General features: G+C 48.6%; 1 protein-coding gene across 16 annotated transcripts in view; it reads left to right on the top strand.

Moving 5' to 3' along the window:
- Nucleotides 1–22,606, top strand: part of CAMK2G (calcium/calmodulin dependent protein kinase II gamma) — a 165,861-nt gene that overhangs the window by 96,779 nt on the left and 46,476 nt on the right. For 15 of the 16 annotated variants that reach the window (XM_045024386.1, XM_045024385.1, XM_045024384.1 and 12 more), the window contains exons 7-12: nt 625–727; nt 1,627–1,710; nt 2,628–2,722; nt 5,656–5,778; nt 8,195–8,278; nt 8,869–8,911. In XM_045024386.1, the coding sequence (XP_044880321.1) occupies nt 625–727; nt 1,627–1,710; nt 2,628–2,722; nt 5,656–5,778; nt 8,195–8,278; nt 8,869–8,911 (532 nt within the window). Of the gene's footprint in view, nt 1–624; nt 728–1,626; nt 1,711–2,627; nt 2,723–5,655; nt 5,779–8,194; nt 8,279–8,868; nt 8,912–20,320; nt 20,384–22,606 lie in introns of all 16 variants that reach the window. The other variant, XM_045024394.1, reaches the window with a different exon arrangement.

Below are 22,606 nucleotides of genomic sequence, written 5' to 3'. Positions count from 1 at the left end.
GGAAGGTCTTGTCGCTCATCTGTGGAGAGGGTGATGTGGGAGCATTAATAAACTCCTGTAGACAGGGGTTCACCACTCGAACAAATGGAGCTTTCATTAGCAGCATCAGCAGCACTGCATGAGCTATGCTGAGAGCACTCTCTATAAAGCTACTGCCTGACTAGACTGTGCCTTCCCACATTAGATCTCTTTGGCAGCCCTTATTATCATATTTGCTTGTCCACTGCCTTGGGGACTGTGTGATGTTCGTGAGGAGCCACATCACTGCAGATTGTTGTATCTGCTGCATCATTTTCTCTCTGCATGGATGTGTTGGAATCATGTCCTGGAGGGACTGTGTTGTCAGCGCCACCTGGTGTCGGCGCTGGGTGTGTGGGTTGGGCTGGGAGAGGTGCTTGCATTGCATGTGAGAGCAAAGGGAGATGAGATGAGTATCAGACCAAGGATGCTCTCCCCTTCCATCATCAAGGCCATTGGCAATAGCTGGGCCTTAGGCTGAATGGCTGCTTTCACACAGGGCCCTTGCCTGAATTTAAACGTATCGAAACACTGAGGAAAGGAGATTAATGTGGATTTCTCTTTCTCCCATCCCTCCTTCCTTTCTCTTCTCTCTCTTTTCCCCAGCCTGAAAACTTGCTACTGGCGAGTAAGTGTAAGAGTGCCGCTGTCAAACTGGCCGACTTTGGACTGGCTATAGAAGTGCAGGGGGAGCAGCAGGCCTGGTTTGGTAAGATGATCTGAGCCTTTCCTTTTCTAGCTACCCCTTCCAGCCTCCTTTGTACATGCCAGGGCTTAGGAAGGGTCTAGTTTATTTGAGCTTGACCTCTTCCAACTAACTATTAGACAGGCTCAGTGCCACACCTTCCTTGCCCAGCACCCCTGCTTCTGAGGCCTTTGGACTGGGTAAAATGAGAGCAAGAGAGAAAATGTGACCGTATATGAGCCTTAAGGATGAATATCCTCTCTTGTTTTCCTTCCCAAATGTACAGTAGAGTTAGTCACAGAGGCTGCCCCAGCTGCAAAGTCCAGACCCTGATACAAACTTTTCCCGCTGCTCAGGAGTGTTGGGATCTGCGGATTTTGTTTCCCCTTTTTGCATAAATGGGGACAGCTGCAAAGTCCAGGCCTTGATCTGGACTCCTCAGGTGTGTTTGGGTCTGGGCTTGTCTCTCTCTAGATATAACAGAGTTAGGAACCAGATTTTTTCTGTCTGAACACTGGCATTGAGATTCACAGTGATCAGTGCCTTGGAAATTCCTGAGAGATGGCAACCGCTGTGGGTCTGTTCACATCCTTTGGCTAAGCCATGTGCCAGGGTTTGTTTTCTAACTCCAAACCACACAGGTAACCACGGGCAAAAGGACTTGTGCTCTAGAGGGTGACATGATCCCATTCACTGCTCACTCTTTGCTTGCTTATAGCATTTTGAGCCAGTGGACTGTCAACCCATCCCTTTGCCTTCACTTTCCTGTGTCCTCCACAGAGGTAACTCAGGGAAGTCTAGGCAAGAGGGGAAGCATGGACTTGTAAAAGTTAAATGTTACAGTTTTCAGATCTTGTGGTAGGAGCCAGCAGATCTTTCTAGCTGGGTACTGTGTATGCCCCATGTTGTTCCTCTCCTGACAGGGTTTGCTGGTACTCCAGGCTACCTCTCCCCTGAGGTGTTAAGAAAAGATCCTTATGGAAAACCAGTGGACATATGGGCATGCGGTAAGATCTCATAACAGTGATAACACTTTGCCCTGACACTGCATTGTTTACAAACAGCAGCCATTCTTTGCAGCCCCCTGTTAGAAAGGTCCTCATCCCCCTTTCACAGACAGGGAAAAGAAGGCACAAGGGTTAAGTGACATGCCCAAGGTTGCAGATGGAGCTGATGTCGGAGCATGGATTGCAATTCAGTTGCTCATAACTCCTAGTCCTGCGCTCAGACAAGCAATCAGAACCTTGTGCTGGGGCTAAATAGTCAGAACCCATCCTTGCCTCACCGAGCCACCACTCCATTATTTAGCTCTATAATGCTCGCTCCATGGGTGCGCCTTTCTAAAAAGGAAGCATAAGTGTACATATAACTGAAGAGTGATCAGTTTAAAGCCCTAGGACATGGGGGATGTCGAACTGATGTGTGGCGCAGACCTATTCCTGCAGGCCTGGGTGTTAGGCTTTCCTGCCCTGCAAGCGCATGAGGCCAGCATGGAAGAGTCTTGAAAGCGCCTGTAGAACCTTGCTCTCCAGTGTCCTCACTGAGCTTGGTTTCTGGAAGCAGCTGGGAGCTATGGCTCACTAGCCGTGATGTATGGGGAGGTAGAAGGGCAGCATGTGCCTGTTCTGTCCTAGGAGCTGGGGATCAGAGCTGATCTTGGTGTGCCAGGACCAAGTCCAGCAGCTGAGGGGAGATGGAGGCTCCTGGGGCTCCTGCTCCTTGTTCACCATCACATTCAGACCTCCAAGGTACTAAAGCCCAGCACAGACACTGCTGGAAAAGGAATGTTAAGGTTAAGGCAGGAAGGGGGCTCTCCTCATCTCTGAAGTGGGTGTACAGATGGAGGATGGGAGTAATCGGAGCCAATTAACCTAACCCCAGCATATGTGTGTGTCTCTCTCTCTCTTCCCCCCCCTCCCCCCAGGAGTGATTCTGTACATACTGCTAGTGGGTTACCCTCCCTTTTGGGATGAAGATCAGCACAAGCTCTATCAGCAGATCAAAGCTGGAGCCTATGATGTAAGGACACTTCCTCGCTGAGTACCTGCATGGTGTAGAAAGCCTGTGCCATTTAGTCAGCCAAAATCTGGCATCGTTTCACTTGGTGACCAGTGGCAGCCACACAGCTGCTGTGCCAGGTGGTGATTGGAGTGTCTGGCTTGTGTGCACTGGGCTTTCTTTTTGCTGCATGCTTTAGCATGATACTGTGTGGGGCTACCATTGGGGTCCTGGGGGGCAGGGGCTTTGTTGTGGGTACAGAGAGATAATTGGGTCAGGAAAGAAGTACCAAAGTCAGCTGCTCTACATTCATGGGCTTAAGGCAGTGAAGTGCTGGAGGAGATACAGATACTGACTCTCCAAGGGGAACGCAAGGCGCATGAACTGGAAGGATCTCATCCCACCAATGTCTTATAGAACAATGTGGGGAAACGCTCTCTAGAGACAGCTTGACCTGTGGCCCATGGCCTCCTGCACCTCACAGTGGAATTTGCCTGCAGTTGTGGAAAAACTGTCCTGATCTGCCCAGCAGTGAGTGTTCTGCTGGAGGGGGTGGCTCTGAGGTGTGTGACTGGGGAAACTGGGACTGGCATGAGGGATCAGAAGCTGTTGTGAGGGTGAAGGCATCAGCATGGCACTGCTCTTGGGACTGTGGCCAGACAGGTGGTCATAGGGTGCAGCGTGATGTCTGACCAGACTGAGTAGTGGCTTGGTGGGGAGGTTAGAGCCAGAGAGGTTAAGCATTAATGACTGTTCTCTGACTGCAGCAGTTTGGACACTTGGAATAAATCTTCCTGAGTGAGGGGAGCCTGTTGGAGTGGGAAATAAACCTGGAGCTATTGATCCAAGAGTGGCTGGCATACGCATTGCAGGGAAGCTGCGGGGTTCGCTCTGTGGGCACTGACAGTGCCTGTACTTACCTCAGAGCAGCCGGAGATGGAACAGTGGGGGTAGGCTGTTTCTGCTGGAATCAAGGAACCTCCCCTGCCGGCAGGCCTGAGGACGCTGCTCTGTCTTACTGCTCGTTTTGTTTGTAGGCTCCTCTTCTGTGTTCCTGGTTCTTGTACTAAATGCTATGTTTAAAATGTGTTGCAGCAGGAATGCAGAGTGGGATTTTCAAAGTGCCTAAGAGGTTAGACACCCAACTCCTCTGGCAGGTGACTGGGAGTTAGGAGCCCAACCCCCCTAACTCCCATTGACTTTCAACCCCCTTCAGATTTTCAAAAGTGTCTATCTGTCATGAACTAGTTCCTGCAGCCCCCTTCTGTATCATGTATGGCAGGGAGCAACTTTCACTTTAATAGGAATAAAGACTATATCTCCTGTAGCCCACCCCGCCTGGGGCAGGGTGTGTGTGTGTTGGACTACTCCATTTTACCTCTTGACTGAATGGGGAGTGGCCATTATGAATTTCAATCTCCAGAAAACAGGTTGTTTGTGCTTCAGAGGAAGCCCATGGGGTACATTGAGACTCAGTACCTGGGTTTTGTGAAATGTGACCAGGAATCTTTTTTGTTTGGAAATAACCTCCCGATGAAAGCTCAGGGTTTTCTGAGGGTTTTTATGCACTCCCCTGCCATGTTTGCAGCGCAGACATTGCAGCGCTGTGCCTGAGACCTGGAATGTGAAACTGACACACAGCAAATGTGACCCTGACTAGTGCATTTTTGTGGTCCCTGTTGAGTGGAGCACAAAGCATAAGCTAACTGTGAATGGGAAAAGTCAAGGAGCTCTTTAAGCTTTTTTCAGCTCTGATACTTGGAGGAAATGTTCACAGCACAGGGAAGGACATCTTGTTTTTAAGCACAGGTCACTTAAAGCGACCATGACCCTTTAACTGCTCTCTGGGTCATCTCTGTGTTCAGAGGCTGTATGTTCCACTCAGGTGGCCGAGCCATGGTCCACTTAGGGTATGTCTGGGATCCCAGCTCAAGTGGACATGCACACGCTGGCTCTGCTCAAGCTAGCCCCTTTAAATTAGCACTGTAGCTGTGGCTACCCAGGTGGCGGCTCGGGCTAAGCATCTGAATGCAGTCCCGCCTGACCCTTGAATACATACACAGCCAGCTGGCCTGAGCTGCTGCCTATACCGCCATGGCCACGCTGCTATTTTTAGGCGCTAGTGTGAGCAGAGTACCTGATCTGGGGGTTGCACCTTAGGGTGACCAGATGTCGTCCTGATTTTATAGGGACAGTCCCAATATTTGGGGCTTTGTCTTATATAGGCTCCTATTACCCTCCACTCCCTCTCCCAGTTTTTCACACTTGCTGTCTGGTCACCCTATTACACCTCCCAGCTGCTGTGCAGATGTGCCCGTAGTTTCACAGTGCTTTCATCTGTAACACCCCAGAAGACCTGGAGGCACTGTCCTCATCCTTACTGATGTGCTGAACTGCACATGGAGTGTTAGTAGTTCAAGGACTTCAGATCTCTGCCCTTCATCTCCATACCCACATGTTGCCAGCCTCTGACGTGTCTCCCATTCCCCAGGCAACAATTTCTGATATTACAAGCATGATTACAGCTTTTTAGTGTGTGGGCACAGGGAGTGGGAGGAGGGGGAGGGGAGGTTAAAGGAGACTGTGCATCTGTTTTCACATGTCTGCACCAAATGCTCAAGAAGGGAAGGAAGCTACAGATCTCTGAATTGACTTACAGATATGAGTAAAAGCCCAAGGCCTGACTGAATCCTGAAAGGTTCCTTGAACTGTTTAGCTGCCCCGTGGACATCCATTGTACAGCCATCAAAATGGTGCATGTATTTGTCAAGTCCCATAGTATTTTCACACTGTGGGTGTCACCCAAAAGTTTGTGTCCCCCAGGTGCAAACTAGTTGTGGTGGTGCCGAAGGGGTTAAAGCCTGAGCAGGGCTTGGTGTGGTGGAATGGATTTCCTCCAGCGGGAAAGGAGGGTTGTGTTCAGCATCTCATCTCTTCTCTTCTCTCCCTCCTAGTTCCCGTCACCTGAGTGGGACACAGTGACTCCAGAAGCAAAGAACTTGATCAATCAGATGCTGACGATAAACCCGGCTAAACGCATCACGGCTGATCAAGCACTCAAACACCCATGGGTCTGTGTAAGTGTCTCCTTCCTCACCTGTTAGGAGGTCATGCCATTGCGCATGCTGAAGCCATGTGCTAGGAGGACAGGCTACTAGAGCCGAAGGGCAGAGCTAGGGGCAGAAATCGGGCTGTCTAATCAAGCATGTTTGTATGCTTTGAACTGTGAGCTTGTAGGTGCTGGCATGGGAAAAGCCCACCTATTATAGCATTATGTAACCACTGCTATAGTGAAGAGATGCAGAATAAATAGCTTTTAATTTCAAGGCTGTTTTATCCAATAACCATCGATTGCCAATGCAGATCATTGTCATGTGCCGTATCTAGGGAGATGTCAGCTTGAATAGCCTGGCACCTGGGGATCCTGAACTCTGCATCCCAGCCCCAGTTTGTCATAGTGTCTCTTTGTTTTTCACAGGAAAATGTGAAGTGCTTTCGTAACACCTACAAACATTCCATATTGCCACTAGCCATAAGAGTAATGCTAGTGGCCATGAAGCAGCTTTGACTAGCTCTCTCCCTTGAGAGCTTTCTCCTTTCCAGACCAGGAGCATGGTTGTTCTCACGTTTTCTGTAGAGCTAGTAAGAGGATCCTGAAGTATAATCCTTACGTGACTAAGAGAGTACACTTGAGACAGGCACGCCTCCGCTTTCCAGTGTGTTCATTGTGCACACCCACCTTCACAATTGGTTCTCGACAGGTGGCGGTGGTGATTCCCCCATTCCCCAAGAGAGCTCTCATTAGCGATTCAAATTGATATGTGTTGTGCACACTGTATACATTATAAATTGGCGTCGCTCCAGAGAAGTCACCAGAGCTATGCTCATTCATACCAGCTCAGGCTCTGGCCCTCCCTGTTTTGGTGTGTCTGTAATCTAATAACTGTGTTTCATTTTGTGAGCCTTGCAGCCCCAGTGCCTGTGACTGGCACTATCTGAGAAGCAATAACTCTGCCCACATGGCAGGATTAATGTGAAATGTCCCGAGACGGTTTCCCTCTTTGCCCATGTTGGCTTGGCTGGCCATTCTGCAAAGTGTAATGGTTTCATTCCATAAATCACTTCAGTCCCCACCCACTTTCCCCTCTATTGAAGTCGTTGTCACCGAGTGCCCGACATGCTCTGTGTATGTACCCTACGCGGATTCCCTTTCTAGAGACTTGTTGTGCTCACCAGTAGGCAGCGACTGGTCTTAGCTGTGCATTTCCAATGGCAGTACAGGGCACTGTCACTGGCACTTCTAGCGCCAGTGACAGTTGTTCTTTGTGGTCAGTGAAGATGTCTACATGGTCAATAGTATATTTCCTGACCCATTCAAGGCCAAACTAGCAAGGCACCTGGAATGACTTCAGGCATCTCTTTGGCTTCAGAGGAGGCGGTGTGAACTTTGACAGCAAGAAGCTCTTTCAAAGGGGATGCCCCAGCCTTCCCACCCCCCACAACAGCCAGTGCAGATTGTAGCCAGCTTTGAAAGCAGGGGTAGCTAGGTTTGAGGTCACAGTAGAGGTTCCCTACGTAACTTTGCAGAATCTGTGTACAGTGCATGCTGTTCTCCCGGGTCTTAATTAATTTGTTTGAACCAAGAGAGAGCTGCTCACGGCAGGGCTGTAATGCCTATGGGTCAGCATGATAGTCCTTCGCCCACTGTCCTTGTAAAGCAAATGCAGACTGGTAGGTCTGTGTTAGAGCAAGAGCCAGTCTGGCATCAGCCTCCGGTTTCCGAATGTTCCCTGACTCTCTGGCAGCACTTCTGCGAAGTGCTTCTCTTGCAGCTGATGTGACCCCAGCCGAGTGCTGGTGACAAGTGCGCCCCACTAGCTGGACGCTGCACTCAGGCTGTCAGCTGATGCGGTAGAACTTTCTGACTGAGCCATATGACTCCCCAGCTGTATGCTGAACATCATATTCCGCATCTGATGCAGGGTGCTGAGGGCTGGCTTTGTGCTCGCAGGTTCGAAGAGCAGCCTTGTCCAAGAGGCATCAGGATAGCCAGACAATGGTCTTCACTCGCCGGCTTGAATTTTCCTTTTGAGATTTAGTAACAAGATCTGCCTCTTCCCCTCCCCTTCTCCCACCCAGCATAATTGCTGGTTATGCACTTCTGCCTCAGATCTGTTTTTGTTCTTTAGTGTCTGAATGATGGAGAACGTTGCTCTTTAATGACTCACTTTCTCAGATATGGGTCTGTGATAACAACCCACCTTGTTTAGAACCTCTCACCACAAGGGGGTGGTTAATGTCACCTTGCAGTTGGTTTCTGTCACCAGGTCTCTGCAGTTTGGAGACAGGGTCCATTAGGAGCAGGGCACCCAGAGCTGAGTCATGTTGGTGTGCATATTGGCTATAGTGTGTGAGCGGAGAGCTGGAGGGAGAACTCGACTTGCTGATTTGTTTACAATTATTTAACAATCGTTCCTTGTTCCTGTCTTCCAGCAACGATCCACTGTGGCCTCCATGATGCACAGACAAGAGACTGTGGAGTGCTTGAGGAAGTTCAATGCCAGAAGAAAGCTGAAGGTGAGTAGGTGTTTGCCTTTTTTGGGAGGGGAAATGGGGGAGGGTGGTGGTCTTGTGGCTGAAGCACAAGGCTGGGAGAGCTAGGATCTCTTCCAAGATCTGCCTCTGACTTGAAGTGTGCCCCATATCACTTCCCCTCTCTGTGCCTCAGTTTCTCCCTCTGTGCCGTAGAGCAAATACCTGCCTTGCCAAAGGTGTGCTTGAAGTTTAGCTCATTAGTGTTTGTCAAGTGCTTTTTGAGATCCTCTAATATAAGGTACTCTAGAAGTTTCTTTGCAGGTTGGGAGATTTCTGTAGGTACAGAAATTCGTTTCCCTTAGGGTCTGTTCTGTCCATGCCCTATACCCACCTGGCCCCCACTTAAAGAGAGCTGAAATAACCAAAGGAGCATTCCATGCTTACGACCTGTTGCCTACCATGCTGATCGGTCTCCTGGCTCCCAGCTCCAAAGTAATGTAATCGTTCAATAGCAGGTGCTGGGAGATAGAGAGGACCTTGGTAGCCTGTCTAATCCTGAACTACTGGGGTTTCTGCATCCCCTGTCTGAGATTTATCACTATTTATCCCTGCTCTTTACTTCTCCCCCGCAGGGTGCAATCCTCACAACAATGCTGGTCTCACGGAACTTTTCTGGTAAGTTCTCCCTACCCTCATCCCATCCCCCTTATTTCTACATAGATCTGGATGCATTTTAACCCCTAGGGGGTGAATCAGAGAAGAGAGGGGCCTTGTTCTGTTTAGCATTCCAAAATCCATTAGCTTTGCCCTGGCCAGTGACCAACAGAGAGAAACATTAGACTAGTTGGGGGAGGAGCCTGCATCTGGAACAAGAGGGGAATCCAGTCTGCTACCAAAATTCCCTCATGTTTTGTTGCAGGCTCATGTTTGGGATGTTCTAGTTGGCATTTATCAGTTTTCCCTTTGGAAACCCTAATTATCAGGGACTATAACTGCAACAATGGTTCTCTCAGATCTGAGCCAGGGACCTGGCTCCACCACTGGACAAGAATGATATTTTCAAGGGAGAATAACCATTAGGGTGCTGAGTATCCCTGGCTCAACCAGAAAGTCTCAAACATGCAAGCTAGTAGGTGTTTCCATCTCTGTCTCTTAAGTGGCTGTGGTCCTGTGAGGTTCGTTGACCATTAGCTTGGCTGCCTGCTGAGCATTCTGTGCACTTGCTGAAAACACAGATCCAAACGTTTCAGTCAAACGAGTGTTTTGAAAGGTACATTTAGTTTGTTAAAACTGCCAAGCTGCTGGGTTGTGCTATCATTAGTGTTTATCCCCAACTGATACACCTCTTCAAGAGCGTGGCCTTTCTGTGCCCATGTGTCTGTCACAGCTTAGACCACTCGACCACCCTGAGCCATGTTTTCCTCTTTAAAAGGTAGTGTCTGGGCAGTAATTCAATTCAAATTTTACTGAGCCTGGCTGTATTACAGTCCATACACCAATTCTCCATTTGGAGCGTAATTTAGGGATGGTTAATGAAAAGCAGCCATAATGGAATCTCCTCCATCACTCTTTCCTTTGCTAAATGCTTTAATGGTGGGCACCAAGTACATACTATCTATGGCACGCCTGCACAACTCGTAAAGCGGCGAGGGCCACATTCCTCCAAAGAAAACAGCTGAGGGCCGAAACCTCCCGGCCCCGCGGAAACGCCCAGCCCTGCGGAAACAAACCCTCCTTCCCCAGCGCCGCCCCACCAAAACAGCTGTGGGCCAAAAAGGAAGGTTGGGGGTGGGGAGGTGATACTTTATTTTAAATCAACCAGGGGCTCCCAGCTAAAGAGGTGGCTGGGAGCCCTCAGGGTCAAATTAAAGGGCCCGGGGCTCCGGCGGCTGGGGGAACCCGGCAGGGCCGGCTCTAGGTTTTTTGCTGCCCCAAGCAAAAAAAAAATTTGGCTGCCCCCCGTCCCAGCCCTGGGCTCCCCCCTGTACACCCCTGCTACCCCAATCCTGGGCTCTCCCCCACTGACCCACACCCCCTGCTGCCCAGCGCTGGACTTCCCCCTTTCCTACCCACCAGTGCCCTCCCCCCACCCTGCTGCTGCCCCAGCCCTGGGCTCCCCCCCACCAGTGCCTCCCCCCCACACACACCTCCTGCCTCCCCAGCCCTGGGTCACTGGTAACGCTCCCAGGGCAGGTCATTCAGCAGGAATTTTGGATGTGCACAAAACACAGACAGGATTGGTTCCCATATGGTTACAGAGCTGCAGTAAAGTGGAACAATTTTCAGCTTGTGTGATTGGAAGATATCTGGATGCATATTATAAGACTGTCCTCCATAAATGAGGAAAAGCTGAGGTGCCTTTATTATTCTTTTGTTCCACTCTTTCTTTCTATGGGGAATTTGCCAATGTAATATCACTGTCTTCCTTAAACAAACAAAAAGGCAATGGCTGTTGAAAATAGCAATTCCAGTCCTAATAAGCATTTCTTGCTCAATTTTATCCTGTTTTTTCTACAGCAAGTTACAGTGGATCAGTATATTTGATTTGGGAGAAATGAAGTAAAAGCTGCCCAAACCGAGCTTGAGCACTCCTGAATTTTGAGGTGTTCAAATCTGGAAGGCAGGTGCTGGGGGGGTGGGGGGAAGAGGGCTGTGGGCTCCACGGGGGAGCATGGCAGCAACTGTCTGGAGCTGCACGGAGCCAGACACGCTGGTCTGAGTGGCACAGTAAGCGGTTTGGGGGTTGGAGAAGGGGTAGGGGGTTCCGGGGGGCAGTCAAGGGACAAGGAGCAGGGGGGGTTGGATGGGGCAGAGGTTCGGAGGGGCAGTCAGGGGAACGGCAGCAATTGGATAGGTATGGGGGAGTCCCAGAGGTTTATCAGGGGACAGTTAGGGCGTGGGGTCCTGGGGGGAAGTTGGGAGGGGTCTCAGGAGGGGGCAGTTGGGGACAAGGAGAAGGGAGGCTTAGATAGGGGCTGGGGTCCCAAGGGGCAGTTAGGGGCAGGGGTCTCGGGAGGGGGTAATCGGGGGACAAGGAGCAGCGGCATTTAGATAGGGGGTGGGTCCTGGGGGGCAGTTAGGGGCAGGGGTCCCAGGAGAGGGGTATCAGGGGACAAGGACCAGCGGTGCTTAGATAGGGGGTGGGGGTTCTGGGGGGCAGTTGGGGCAGGGGTCCGTGGAGGGGGCAATCAGTGGCCGCGGCTGGGATTTAAAGGGCTCTGGGCTCCCTGCCCCTTCGGGCAGCCCAGAGCCCTCTGACTCCCGGCCCCGGCTGGGATTTAAAGGACTCTGGGCTCCCCGCTGCAGCGGGCAGCCCAGAGCCCTCTGATTCCCGGCCACGGATGGGATTTAAAGGGCTCTGGGCTCCCTGCCCCTGCGGGCAGCGCAGAGCCCTCTGATTCCCGGCCACGGATGGGATTTAAAGGGCTCTGGGCTCCCCGTGGCTGCCAGCAGCCCAGAGCCCTCTGACTCCCGGCCGTGGCTGAGATTTAAAGGGCTCTGGGCTCCCCGCGGCTGCGGGCAGCCCAGAGTTCTCTGACTCCCGGCCGCGGCCGGGATTCAAAGGGCTCTGGACTGCCCGCAGAGCGCCGTGTGCGGGGGATTTAGAATCCCCCCACGGGCCGCACAGTGAGGCTCCGCGTGCCGCATGTTGTGCAGGCCTGATCTATGGTATAATGCAGGAAACTCCTAATTACGGCAACAACAAAAAACACACACACACACACACTCACTCGTGAAATCCAGGTAGCATCTCCCTTCCAGCTGGGATTCATGTCATTCTGGTGGTGTTATTCAAATAGAAGATGTGTGCACCAAACCCCAGAACTGTAGCAGGGCAGCCCACAGGAGCTTGAGAATTGATCATTGGCCCCGCTATAAATTCAGCCTGTGCAGGCATGTCAGGACATGGAGAAAGATCAGGCTGGCTGTAGCAGCAGTTTTACACACACTCCTTGGTAATTGTGCAAAGGATCCATCTACACTGCAGCTGAGAGGTGTGATTCCCAGCACATGGAGACAGACACGCACTAAAAATCACAATGAGGATGTTGCAGCATGGACAGTGGCTCAGACTAGCTGTCTAAAATCTAAGGCCTCTTGATCCCCTGGGTCGGTGCTCAGGTCAGCCTGTGTCCCCGCCCATGCGGTAATATCCACACTGCTATTTTTAGTGTGCTAGCATGAATCTGTCTACGTGTGCTGGGAATCGCACCTCCCAGCTGTGGTGTACGTGTAGCCCTGCAGGAGCTGAAAGCTGTACCTTGTGGGCCTAGAGTGATTCTAAAGCAGTTTAATTGTTAGGAGGGCCTGTGTGCTCTCATGCAGCCATTGCGTCAGGTAAGGTTGTGAAAACCCTTTTCCCCTATGACCTTTCCCCTCTTCCCGCTGGTACAAGCAGTTGTGGGTCTGTTTTCCTTCGCTCAGTGACGCAGTTTTGTTTAGTTTAAATGTTAACGTAGTTATTAATTCTTAGATTAGTGTTTACAATAAATAATAGTACTGAATTAATTTTTAGTAAGACTAATTCTGCGGCCTACTTATGGTGCGACAGGGGAAGGGTTTGGGTTTGGAGCACTTCTCTTTGGGTCAGAAAATGTCCCTTGTAGACCAACATGTTGGGTACTTCAAATGCCTGGGAGAAGTCAGTGGTGCTTGGCTGTGCATCCTTTATTCCCAGACCTAGAAGCATGCTGGAGGAGGCTTCGTCTGCTCACTCGTCTTTACCTCAGGAGCCAGTTGTTGGAGCCAGAGGTTTCAGTTTCATCACTGAATGAAAAGAAGAGGAAATATTTGGGTCTGGTGGCCTATTCTGAGCCCCTGTACTAGTCATTCAGAGACTTGGAGATACTCTGAGAAAGAGGCCTGAAAGAAGTGCTACAGAGCTGGTCTCCTACTTCCAATCCTCCCATACTCATTGATGGGGGAGACTCCACAAGAACAAAAATTCAGGGGCTGCTGTAATGTGAGATTCCTCTAAAGAGCTTTCAGAGCCAGCCTTGGGCCTTCTGATACAGAGGTCTCCCCTTCACGTAGAGCCTTACAAATCTACAACCCAGTCCGGTATCTGGTTAGCTTTTGCTCCTACTTCCCCTGCTGATGGCTTCCCTACTATATTTGCCTGGTCAGAGGTCAGACTTCTAACATTTCAGTGAAAGTGGGGATCCCAAGTCTTGGTTTGTGTGACTAATAGAGCCTTATGGCTCTTGGGGCATGAGACTATCTCTTGGCAGTGCCAGGCTCATTTGAGAGGTGACCTCTCTGCATTGGAGGAGGAGGAAGAGTAGATGAAATTTAGTTTAAGTTGGTCTCCTCGCTGTGATGACAACAATAAGGCATTACAGGAGATGATGCTGAGCTTAGCCCTTGGACTTTCCAGTTGCTGCAGTACTGGAGAAGGTGCACAAACTCGCTGGCCTGCTGGAGATGAAGGAGAAGGCACCCTTCCTATAAACAAAGGATTGATAGATCCAGCCAGGGAGATCTGGCTGGCAATGCTCAGCCTCCTCCTTGCCAGCCAGGAGACCTGACTGTATGTTTCACACAACAAGGTCTTGTTTTTCTTCCGAACCTCCAGTCTTTGGTCTAGAGAAGGCAGGGTCACCTGAGAGTACACTTCTCAAAACAATGCTTCAGGTGCCTCACGCATGTGAGACCAGGCAGGGCTCCTGGATTTGCTAGGAGAAGGGTTCCAACTGGAGTCACCCTGTTCCCCTTTCCCATTGGAGGGATTGAAATGGGACAGGGCTAGGTGTCATGCTCTGACCTGCCTGTGATGTCTCGAGCCTTGGCTAATCCTACTACTCTCAAAAGTCAAACTCTCCTCCAGTTCAGTCATGATGCTTGGAGGCCTGGGTCTTGAGCCCTTAATGTCTGGTAGGGTGGTGTATTCAGAAAGGGTGAAGCAGCAGGCTTGTCGCAGTCCCATGTTCCTGCCACCAGAAAAGCATGTGTTTATAAACGGATAAATTTCTTTTCTTAGGTGTGTAGTAGTAGTAATAACGTGTTACCCCTCACACTGCTTGGCTCCTCCTCAATCAGTTACTAGAGATATCTTGGTTTGATCCCTTTCCACAGTTAATGTAGTTAACTTGATCTCAGCATTTCACTATTCTGTTTAAAGGACCTTGTCCTCATTCAGCCATACACTGTTATCAGTCAGTTCAAGGTACTAGGCCTTTGACTATGTCCCTTGAACCACTTGGGAGCTACTGTTAGCTCCCTGGTAGCTATCTCCTCTGCCAAGGGGGTGAGTGAAATCCAAACTCTGACACTGGACCTTCTTTACGAAGCAGTGCTGTGTTGCTCACCTGAAACTTCTGCCCAAATTGGCTTCAGATGTTCATCTGAAGCAAACAATCTCTCTCTTCCGGTCTCGTCCCCTACAGCCTCATAACACACTCATGGGGGTTTGGGGGTAGTGACTAGACTGCATATATTATATGTCAAAAACTGAGTTACTACTTTTGAGAGTCGTCCTGTTTGTTTACAGCCTTTGAGGGAAGTGAGATATGTCCAGAAATCATCCAGATGGATCATAGAATCATAGATTATTAGGGTTGGAAGGGACCTCAGGAGATCATCTAGTCCAACCCCCTGCTCACAGCAGGACCAATCCCCAAATGGCCCCCTCAAGGATTGAACTCACAACCCTGGGTTTAGCAGGCCAATGCTCAAACCACTGAGCTATCCCTCCCCGCTCAGTAGCCAAGCCGACTACAACCAAATGAGCTCTAGACTGGAGGAACATGGAACTCATTTTGTCAGATGAGTGGCCACCTACACAGCTTGTCTCCATAATGTATGTATCACCAAGATTTGTACGGCTGCCACTTGTAGTTCAATTCACCATCACTTGCCAGCTCTGGATCTAAACTGGATGCTCATTTGTAGAGCAGTAGTCATTCAGGGTGAAATTCACTGCCATGCAGTGGGCCATCGCCAGTCTTGTGCACCACTTAAACTCTCAAAATAGACCATAAGTGGGATTTAAGTGGTGCTTCGACCTTGTGCTTGATCCTCCATCTTTAACCACTCACTTCTCAGCTCTGTTGTTGGGAATTGCTATTGCTTGCTCATCTGTGTGGAGGAGGAGCAGAGGCAGCTTTGTGAGGGAGAAAGGAAGCTAACCTGGCAATAACTGGAGTTTTCCACGTATTGCCTCTACAGTCATGTTGCCCCGCCTTCATCCTCTCATCTGAAATTTTTATAGCTAGTTTAGGTGAGGGTGAGGTGAGCAGAGGACAGCTCTAAGGATAGAGTCCTTTATAACTGTGACAGGGAGACTGGATCTGCAGACAGTATGTGCGCCTATAAATGTTAAGCTGTAGACCTGAGCAAATAGTAATAAATAAATATTCAAATTCCAAAATCAAGTATGATTAAATACTCCCCAAGCATATTGTGTTTGCCTTCCATGAAAGTTTGAGTGGCTGAGCTTTTCTAATAGGAATACTTGGAGGCTGAATTTTAAACTCTGTTAATTCAAACTTTGCTTTTGCTAAATGTGTATGTGATTAATATTTGACATTCATACTGTGCTGTGTTATATAAGTGTCCATTCATGGAACTGAAATGAGACCACATGTCTGAAGTAACTCACCAGCTCAAGTGAATTTTGAAGGTGGATTATGAAGCGGGAAATTGGCCAAGAAATTTTAAAGAAATTTTGGACAACAAACAGATTTTGAGAGCTATGCGATCTATTTGCGGATACTTCCCAAACAGGAAATGCGGTCAAATTTAATGAAAAATTAGTCAGTGCTATGAATTTTGTCCATCACTATTAAAATGCTTTAGAAAGGTTCAGGAATGGCGCAGGACTCCTAGAATGTGGATCTGCTATGGTAGCGTACTCTGAAAACTCCACTTGCTGGTGAGTAAACTTCCTTTTTACTCCCATCTCTGGATCCTGTTGATTTAATTATTTTCTCAACTGTGCATTTTTTTCTGGTGTAAGAGTGAAATTATACTTCGGCAGGGCAAATGAAATTATGTGACAATGAGGGCCACCACCAGCCTTTGTCCTCCTGTTACACCAACCCCCAAACTTCTCTGAGGTTCACAAAAAGTCCGTTAAAACTTTTTTTGTTTGGCATCTTTGCATTCCTGCCTCTTCCCAGCCTGCTTACGGCAGGAAGTGGGGGGTGCTGAAATGCTACAAAAGGGTATTCTTGCCATATCCTCAACCTACTGAATGGAGGACGTGCTGGAACACTCAGTGGGTCTGGCAAGAACTCCAGCCCAAGGGGCAGACCAACCATCTGAACCTTATAAGTCTCCACTCTCACGTTGCATGCCACATAAATGCACAGGGGTAGATGTTTTAGAAGGTGGATTTCTGCAGCAGTAGTGAGATGTTTGAAAACGTCTTCTGAAACAGACTTAGGTCCAGTTTTTTAAAGGTGTTTTGGTGTTGCTGTGCTCAGCATTGCAATGCCTAACTGATTTAGGAGCCCAAATATCATTTTTGAAGGGGATTTAGGCACTTAGTCAATGGAATTTAGGCTCCTACATGCCTGGATCGCTTTTGAAAATGACACTTAGGCTCCTAAATCAGTTAGGCATTGCAGTACTGAACATACCAGCACCTAAATGCCTTTACAAACCTGGCCCTTAAAAACTAACTTTCTGTCTTCCGTGTCTGATTTCCTGTGTTAACCTGGCTTAAGGATGTTTGATTCTGTGTGGGGTCGGCAGAGGCTAATGGAAAAACCACAGGGCTATCTGTCTGCTCCATACACCTTCTCCAGTAACAGCCACACGAAAGAGAACCAGGATTTCCCTGGTTGATGATGATAGAAGCCAAAGAGGATGCCCCTGGGTTGAGTACTCGAAGCTTGAGCTTCAATGAATTCTGCCTCCCCTCCTTTGCCCCAAAGTGTGGGGAAGCAAGGTACATCTGGGAGATGGAAAGGCAATCTCAGATCCTGCCCATGAGACTTTCCTGTGGAGCTGAAGCAGATTAATTCCTCTGAAAGTGCCATTTGATCTCATTGCATTGCAGACCTGTGCGTGCCTGGGACTAGTTGTTTGGAAATTTGACAATATGAAGCGTATGGGCAAAATGCAGGTGCACATTTTCCCCCCTGCTAACTTTAGTAGCCTGAGCAGGGGGGGAGAAATTCAAATAAAAGGGTTAACTTATATATTAACAGAGAGGTTTGCTCCTTTTTTTTAAGCTGCTTTTCCTCCTTTCCCCTCCCCTTTTCTCTCCCTCACTCTCTGCTTGTTTATCCTGTCCATTCGAAGTGACTGGCTGCTTTTCATGTTCTCTCTCACCCTCATTAGTTCCTTCTACAGAATGAATGTAGTCGTGCTGAGGAATAAATGCCTCCCTCCATCCCTGCCCTCATGGGGAAGAGGGAGTTGTTGAGTGCAGCTCTTTCCATCTAGCTGACTTTTCCTGATGTGCTTGTTGCCCTCCTAAGCACTCTGATGTTCTTGTCTAATGCCTGAATATGTGAGTGTTACAGCAAGGCTGGAGTCAGAAAATACCTCTTCATCAGGGGGAAGAGTGCCACACAGATAACTCACCCCCATCTGGCGACCTGTCGGCACCTTGGGAACATGAAACGCTAAGCTATCAGTCATGTAAATTGCTGGGAGCTGTTTCTCCTGAGCCATGTTTCAATAGCAAGTCAGTGGACATTTCCAGAGGAAAGGTCAGAGACTTTCAGATAGAATGATTGGAGTGCAGTGGAGAATACTTATTCTTTGAAATAACTGCAACTTTACATGACAATTACTAGAGTAATTGTGCCTCAGTCACCATCATGGCAGATGGTTACACAAGTTATTTCAGTTCAGTCGTGGGATGCCCCAGTCTCTGTGTTCCTATGTCCGACGCATGGAGGCCTTGGGTTACTGATCCAGTGGCAGAAGGGATATTCTCCCTGTGAATCCAGGAGCAGTGTTGAGAGGCTCTGTGATAGACTTGGGTGGCACACCTCCTGGTTTATGCTGAGCAATGGCGGTTAAGGTGAGTTTGGTGTTAGTGGGCATCTCTTGAAGGTTGCTGTCATCCTATGAGATCACAGAAGATGGTCACACTTCCTCAAATGCATTCCACCAGCTGTAGTCATGGAGGCCCCTATTCCTTCAGGAGTTAAACAGGTGTACAATAGACAACACTCCCCACCACTTCTCCCTCACTAATTTGCCTCTTAAGGAGGATGCTGTCAAGTAGTTTAGGCCTCAGATATTTGTGTATATTAAGATCTAGTGAGAAATGACCTCTGGATTCTAAATATCTCTATTTTAAAGACCCCTTGGCCCCACTCCATCACAAAGGAGTTTATTTTAAAATCAAACTTTTATAGGATGGACAAATAACAGATATCTCCTCCCTGTCAGTATTGCAGCAGCAGCTAACTAACACATATGGTTTCCACGTCTGTGTTCCCTGCAGCTGCTAACATTGATGATCCTAGCACACAGATAAAGAACTGAACCAGAAACTCTCTAGAGCTCTTCTACTCTGTTTGAAATACAGGAAGAAAAAATACCAGTGTTCACCAGAGGGAGAAATTATTATTATTTATTTGTATTATTGGAAGCATGTAGGGAGCCCCAGGCATTAAGCAGGACCAATTGTCTTCTCCATCACAAATGGATCTTAGTATATAAATATTCTTGGAGGGTGCACAACCTCTTGGACCTTTGCAGTGGAGTCAGTGGTGTTTATATGCCTTGACGTGTTACACAAGTGCACTACAGGGTGAGGTCAGAAGGGATCGATAAAGAGGTGCTCAAATCCCCCTAGTGCTTTTGGTTCCTGTTTTAGTGCTAATCTATCAAATGTGGAATTGCTTCATCTCTGACAGTCTTTGGGTGAGTTTTTGTGGAGGTTTTGGTGGTTTTGATTTATAAAAAGCTGCTAAATTAACTGTCCATTTGACATCTTGTTTTCGAAAGAGAAGAGATTCCCTGTTGTAGAATTTCTGGGTCTAGAAGTTTCTTACCAAGATTCCTTCCTGGCTCCTTTAGAAAATCCGTGCTAAAACTGAGAGGTGAAAAAAGTATTTCTGCAGCCAGCATTCACTGTGTCTCCTCTCTTTGAGATGGGCCTGTTCCCTATGAGCTTATGGACAAATTTCTGAATATTCCTGGTGGCAGGACAGAGGGAAACAAATGTCTCACTCCTTCATGAAAGTGTATTTGTTTCCAGCCTCTCTTTCCTTTGTCACTCTCCCTTGACATCAGAGGAATTTGTCCCAGCTCCAAGTGATAGGCAATTTGAGATATGAGGCAATCTCTATATTGAAAAAAAATCTTTGAAGCTCCTTCATTTAGACAAGTTGTGGTGCTTGCTGCTCAGAACCATGTTTAAATACCAGCGTGTAGCCCTATCTTTAGCACCACCTCCTTTTACAGTTCCAGATCTCTGTCGCTGTGTCCGAAGAATCTGACTTCACTTTTAAGCACCCCTGACTCTGGGTGAGGCCAGAGCTTTTCACTCCCAAACTCTACATGTTTAGGGATAAGAACTCCAGGCTGCCAGAGGGTTGGTTGTGTTAGCTGTTCTTGTGGAATTTAGTTTTTCTACCACAGAAAGATTTGTCATGGATGCCCTCCAGCTTGAGAGGTTCTTTTTCCCCTCTATTTGATATGTTTATCTATTCTTACTCATGTTGGGTTTTGTTGTATGTTAATACATGACTTCATGACAAGATTTAGATGGGGTCTGCAGCCTCCTCCAGAGCCTCTCCCAAAACACTTCACTACAGGCCCATTGACTTTAAAATAAACAAATCAGACCAGAACCCCCACTGTTTGTTCCTTCTGGCTTCGCTGACATCGAAATCCATAGCTTGCAAATTGGTTCTCAAAACTTATGATTAAATCCATGGCTTTCCAAACGTCATTCCCAGGTCCTTGGAATCCCCCCCAGACTGGTCTCTGTAGTCCAGTTTGGTTTTGTCTTTGTATTTGAAGGACATAAATAAATTTTAATTCAGAACTTTACATTATTTTCTCCCCACCTTTCCTTAACTCTAATTTACTTGCATCTTGCTCTCTCTTGTTGCTGATTGGCCTTTATTGCTTTATTACGGCTCCTCCCACTGAATGATTCTGACCAATCAGTTGGCAGGCAGAGCTCCGCCCCTGCTTCGGCCGCCATGAGTGCTGCCGGCCTGGCTGAGCAAGGTACGTGGCATGAGTCCTGTTATCTCCTGAGTGCCTGAACCTAGCCCACACCCACTCACTGCCAATAAAAAACAGCATGCCAGTGCCTGTGCACCCAGTGAGACGTCATCCATGCTTGCTGGCTGAGAAATTGGCATGCAGAACAGATTTCATCTAATCTGGAACCATCACCACATTGATCTTACTGAATTACTAACCAGATCTGCAGGCCAGACATGTATAGGTCCCTGCAGCAAGACCAGCACATGAGAGTTGGGAGGGGGGATTATGTGTGTGTGGCTAGTGCCTGCTATTTCAGAAGATGGGGCTGAGCAGATTAGCTCAAGAATCTGAATTTAAAACCTTGGGAAGCCCAAACTAAAGGGCTTTGTTTGCCTGCGCTCTTCAGAACCCTGTTGTACTGAGATGGATCGGGTTGATTGTTACCCTACAATGGTGGGTTGCTCTCAAATAACCAGCTACTATGTCCTAGGATGACATGGGACTGGGTTCCCCTCTGCTTCCATTTCTTCTATAAGATGGGTTGAATTAGGACAGTAGAGAGCCGTAGGGTCTCTGTTCCCAGTACAGTATTGGCTTAAAGCAAGAAGGAAAGGCTCTCTGTCAGGCTGCTGGGGGGCAGTCACATTTCACAAAGCTGAATTCAGTGCTCTTCCTTCCTGCCACCCACAAAAAATGCAATGCAGGGCTGAGGGAGCCAATACTGGCTAGTGAGCTAAGTGTAGGGGTGGAAGCCATGAAATTCTGGGTGGCCAAATTGATACTGGCAATCACTGACATGTGGTGTGACCTGAGGTGAGGCGACTGCGGAGCACACAGACCAAAGGACTGTTGTTGAGAAAGAAGAGTGAGAGGAATTGGGCTCGGAGAAGCAGTCTATGGCATTGTTTGGAGTTGGTATTTTGGTCCCATATGAAACGCTGCCCCTCAGCACATCCAGAGTGTCCGGTGTTCATTGCTGATGAGTTCAGCATGAGGGGTTTGTGACTCTTAATGCCAAGACCGTGAGCCTAAGGGGCTGACTTTCATTTTCCTCAGAGGCTAAAACAAAACATGCCTGACTGGCAGAGGGGGTGGGGGACAGAGGTTGTGCTCTGTGCTTCTCATCAGAGATTAATGGAGATGTTAAACACGGAATAGAAGTACAGTTAAATTGTAGGACTTGCAGTAGGGACTCTTAACAGCACTGTGGAGGGAAGGGGGTTTTGAATCTCCTTACATAGAGGCGGTGGGGAGAGCGGTGGGGAGGGATGCGGTCAGTGTCCCATGCTTGGAGACCAGCAAAGTATGGGTGCACAAGACCTTTGCCAAACTGCTTGTCTGCTCCTCTCATTAAAGTAAGTCCTGTCTGTCTGTCACTAGCTGTAGAAATCGCACCCACATCCTCTGTGATTTCTGTCGGTTAACGTGTACAGATTAACCAGTGGGTAAATTACGTAGTCTCTCCTTTGCTTGGTATGTCTGCCGCCTCTTTGTCACTGTGAGAGAGTGCATCTCCTGTATCTTTAGAGTATCCTTACAAATCCTGATGATGCATGAGCTAAATGAGCAACCAACTGAATTTCTTTCTGCACTGCTGGACCAGTAACTGGATTGTGAGAGAACTATATGTAACTGAAATGCTGACAGTGGGTACCAGCAAAAGGGTGGGAGGGGAAGCTGTATCTGCCAGGGCCATGGCTGGTATTGCAGGGTGCTGGGCTGGGTGGGAGGTGCTCTCTGCTAGAGGCTAGGCTGGCATCCACAATGCCTGGGGCAGGTGGGAAGACTGTCTCCGCTAGAGGCCCAACTAGTGTAGGCAGGTGTGGAAGCTGTCTGCGGAAGCCGTGGTCCCTGGTGTGACTTCATAATGTTTTACCTGTCTACAGAGGTAAATGGGAGTGTCTGGAAGGGTGGAGAGTGAAGAATCAGCAGACTCCTAGCTTGTTTCTGGGCCCCCAGGACATGGGGCAGTAGTGCAGGCCTGCTCTGTGCTGTTTTGGGGAGCTGGAGCTTTAAGGCAAATTCCAGACATGAGATGCTTGCATTATGGAGTAGAGTTAGGGCCAGCTCAGCCATGGCAGCTGCCAAGTTATGGTGGTTTTTTCCCTTGGTATTGGAGAGAAGCATCTGTTGTCTGCACCATTTCAGCCTGAGCTGAGCTAAAAGTGTTGTCCCAAGTGTTGTCTAAACAGTATAACTGATGTCTGTCGGCCATATAGGATAGCTGAGGTGTATGAGCGT

The sequence above is a fragment of the Mauremys mutica genome, chromosome 7, assembly GCF_020497125.1.
Source record: "Mauremys mutica isolate MM-2020 ecotype Southern chromosome 7, ASM2049712v1, whole genome shotgun sequence".
Taxonomy (NCBI): domain Eukaryota; kingdom Metazoa; phylum Chordata; order Testudines; family Geoemydidae; genus Mauremys; species Mauremys mutica.
Note: the sequence above shows the minus strand (reverse complement) of the source record. Positions and strands in the feature narration are given on the sequence as shown.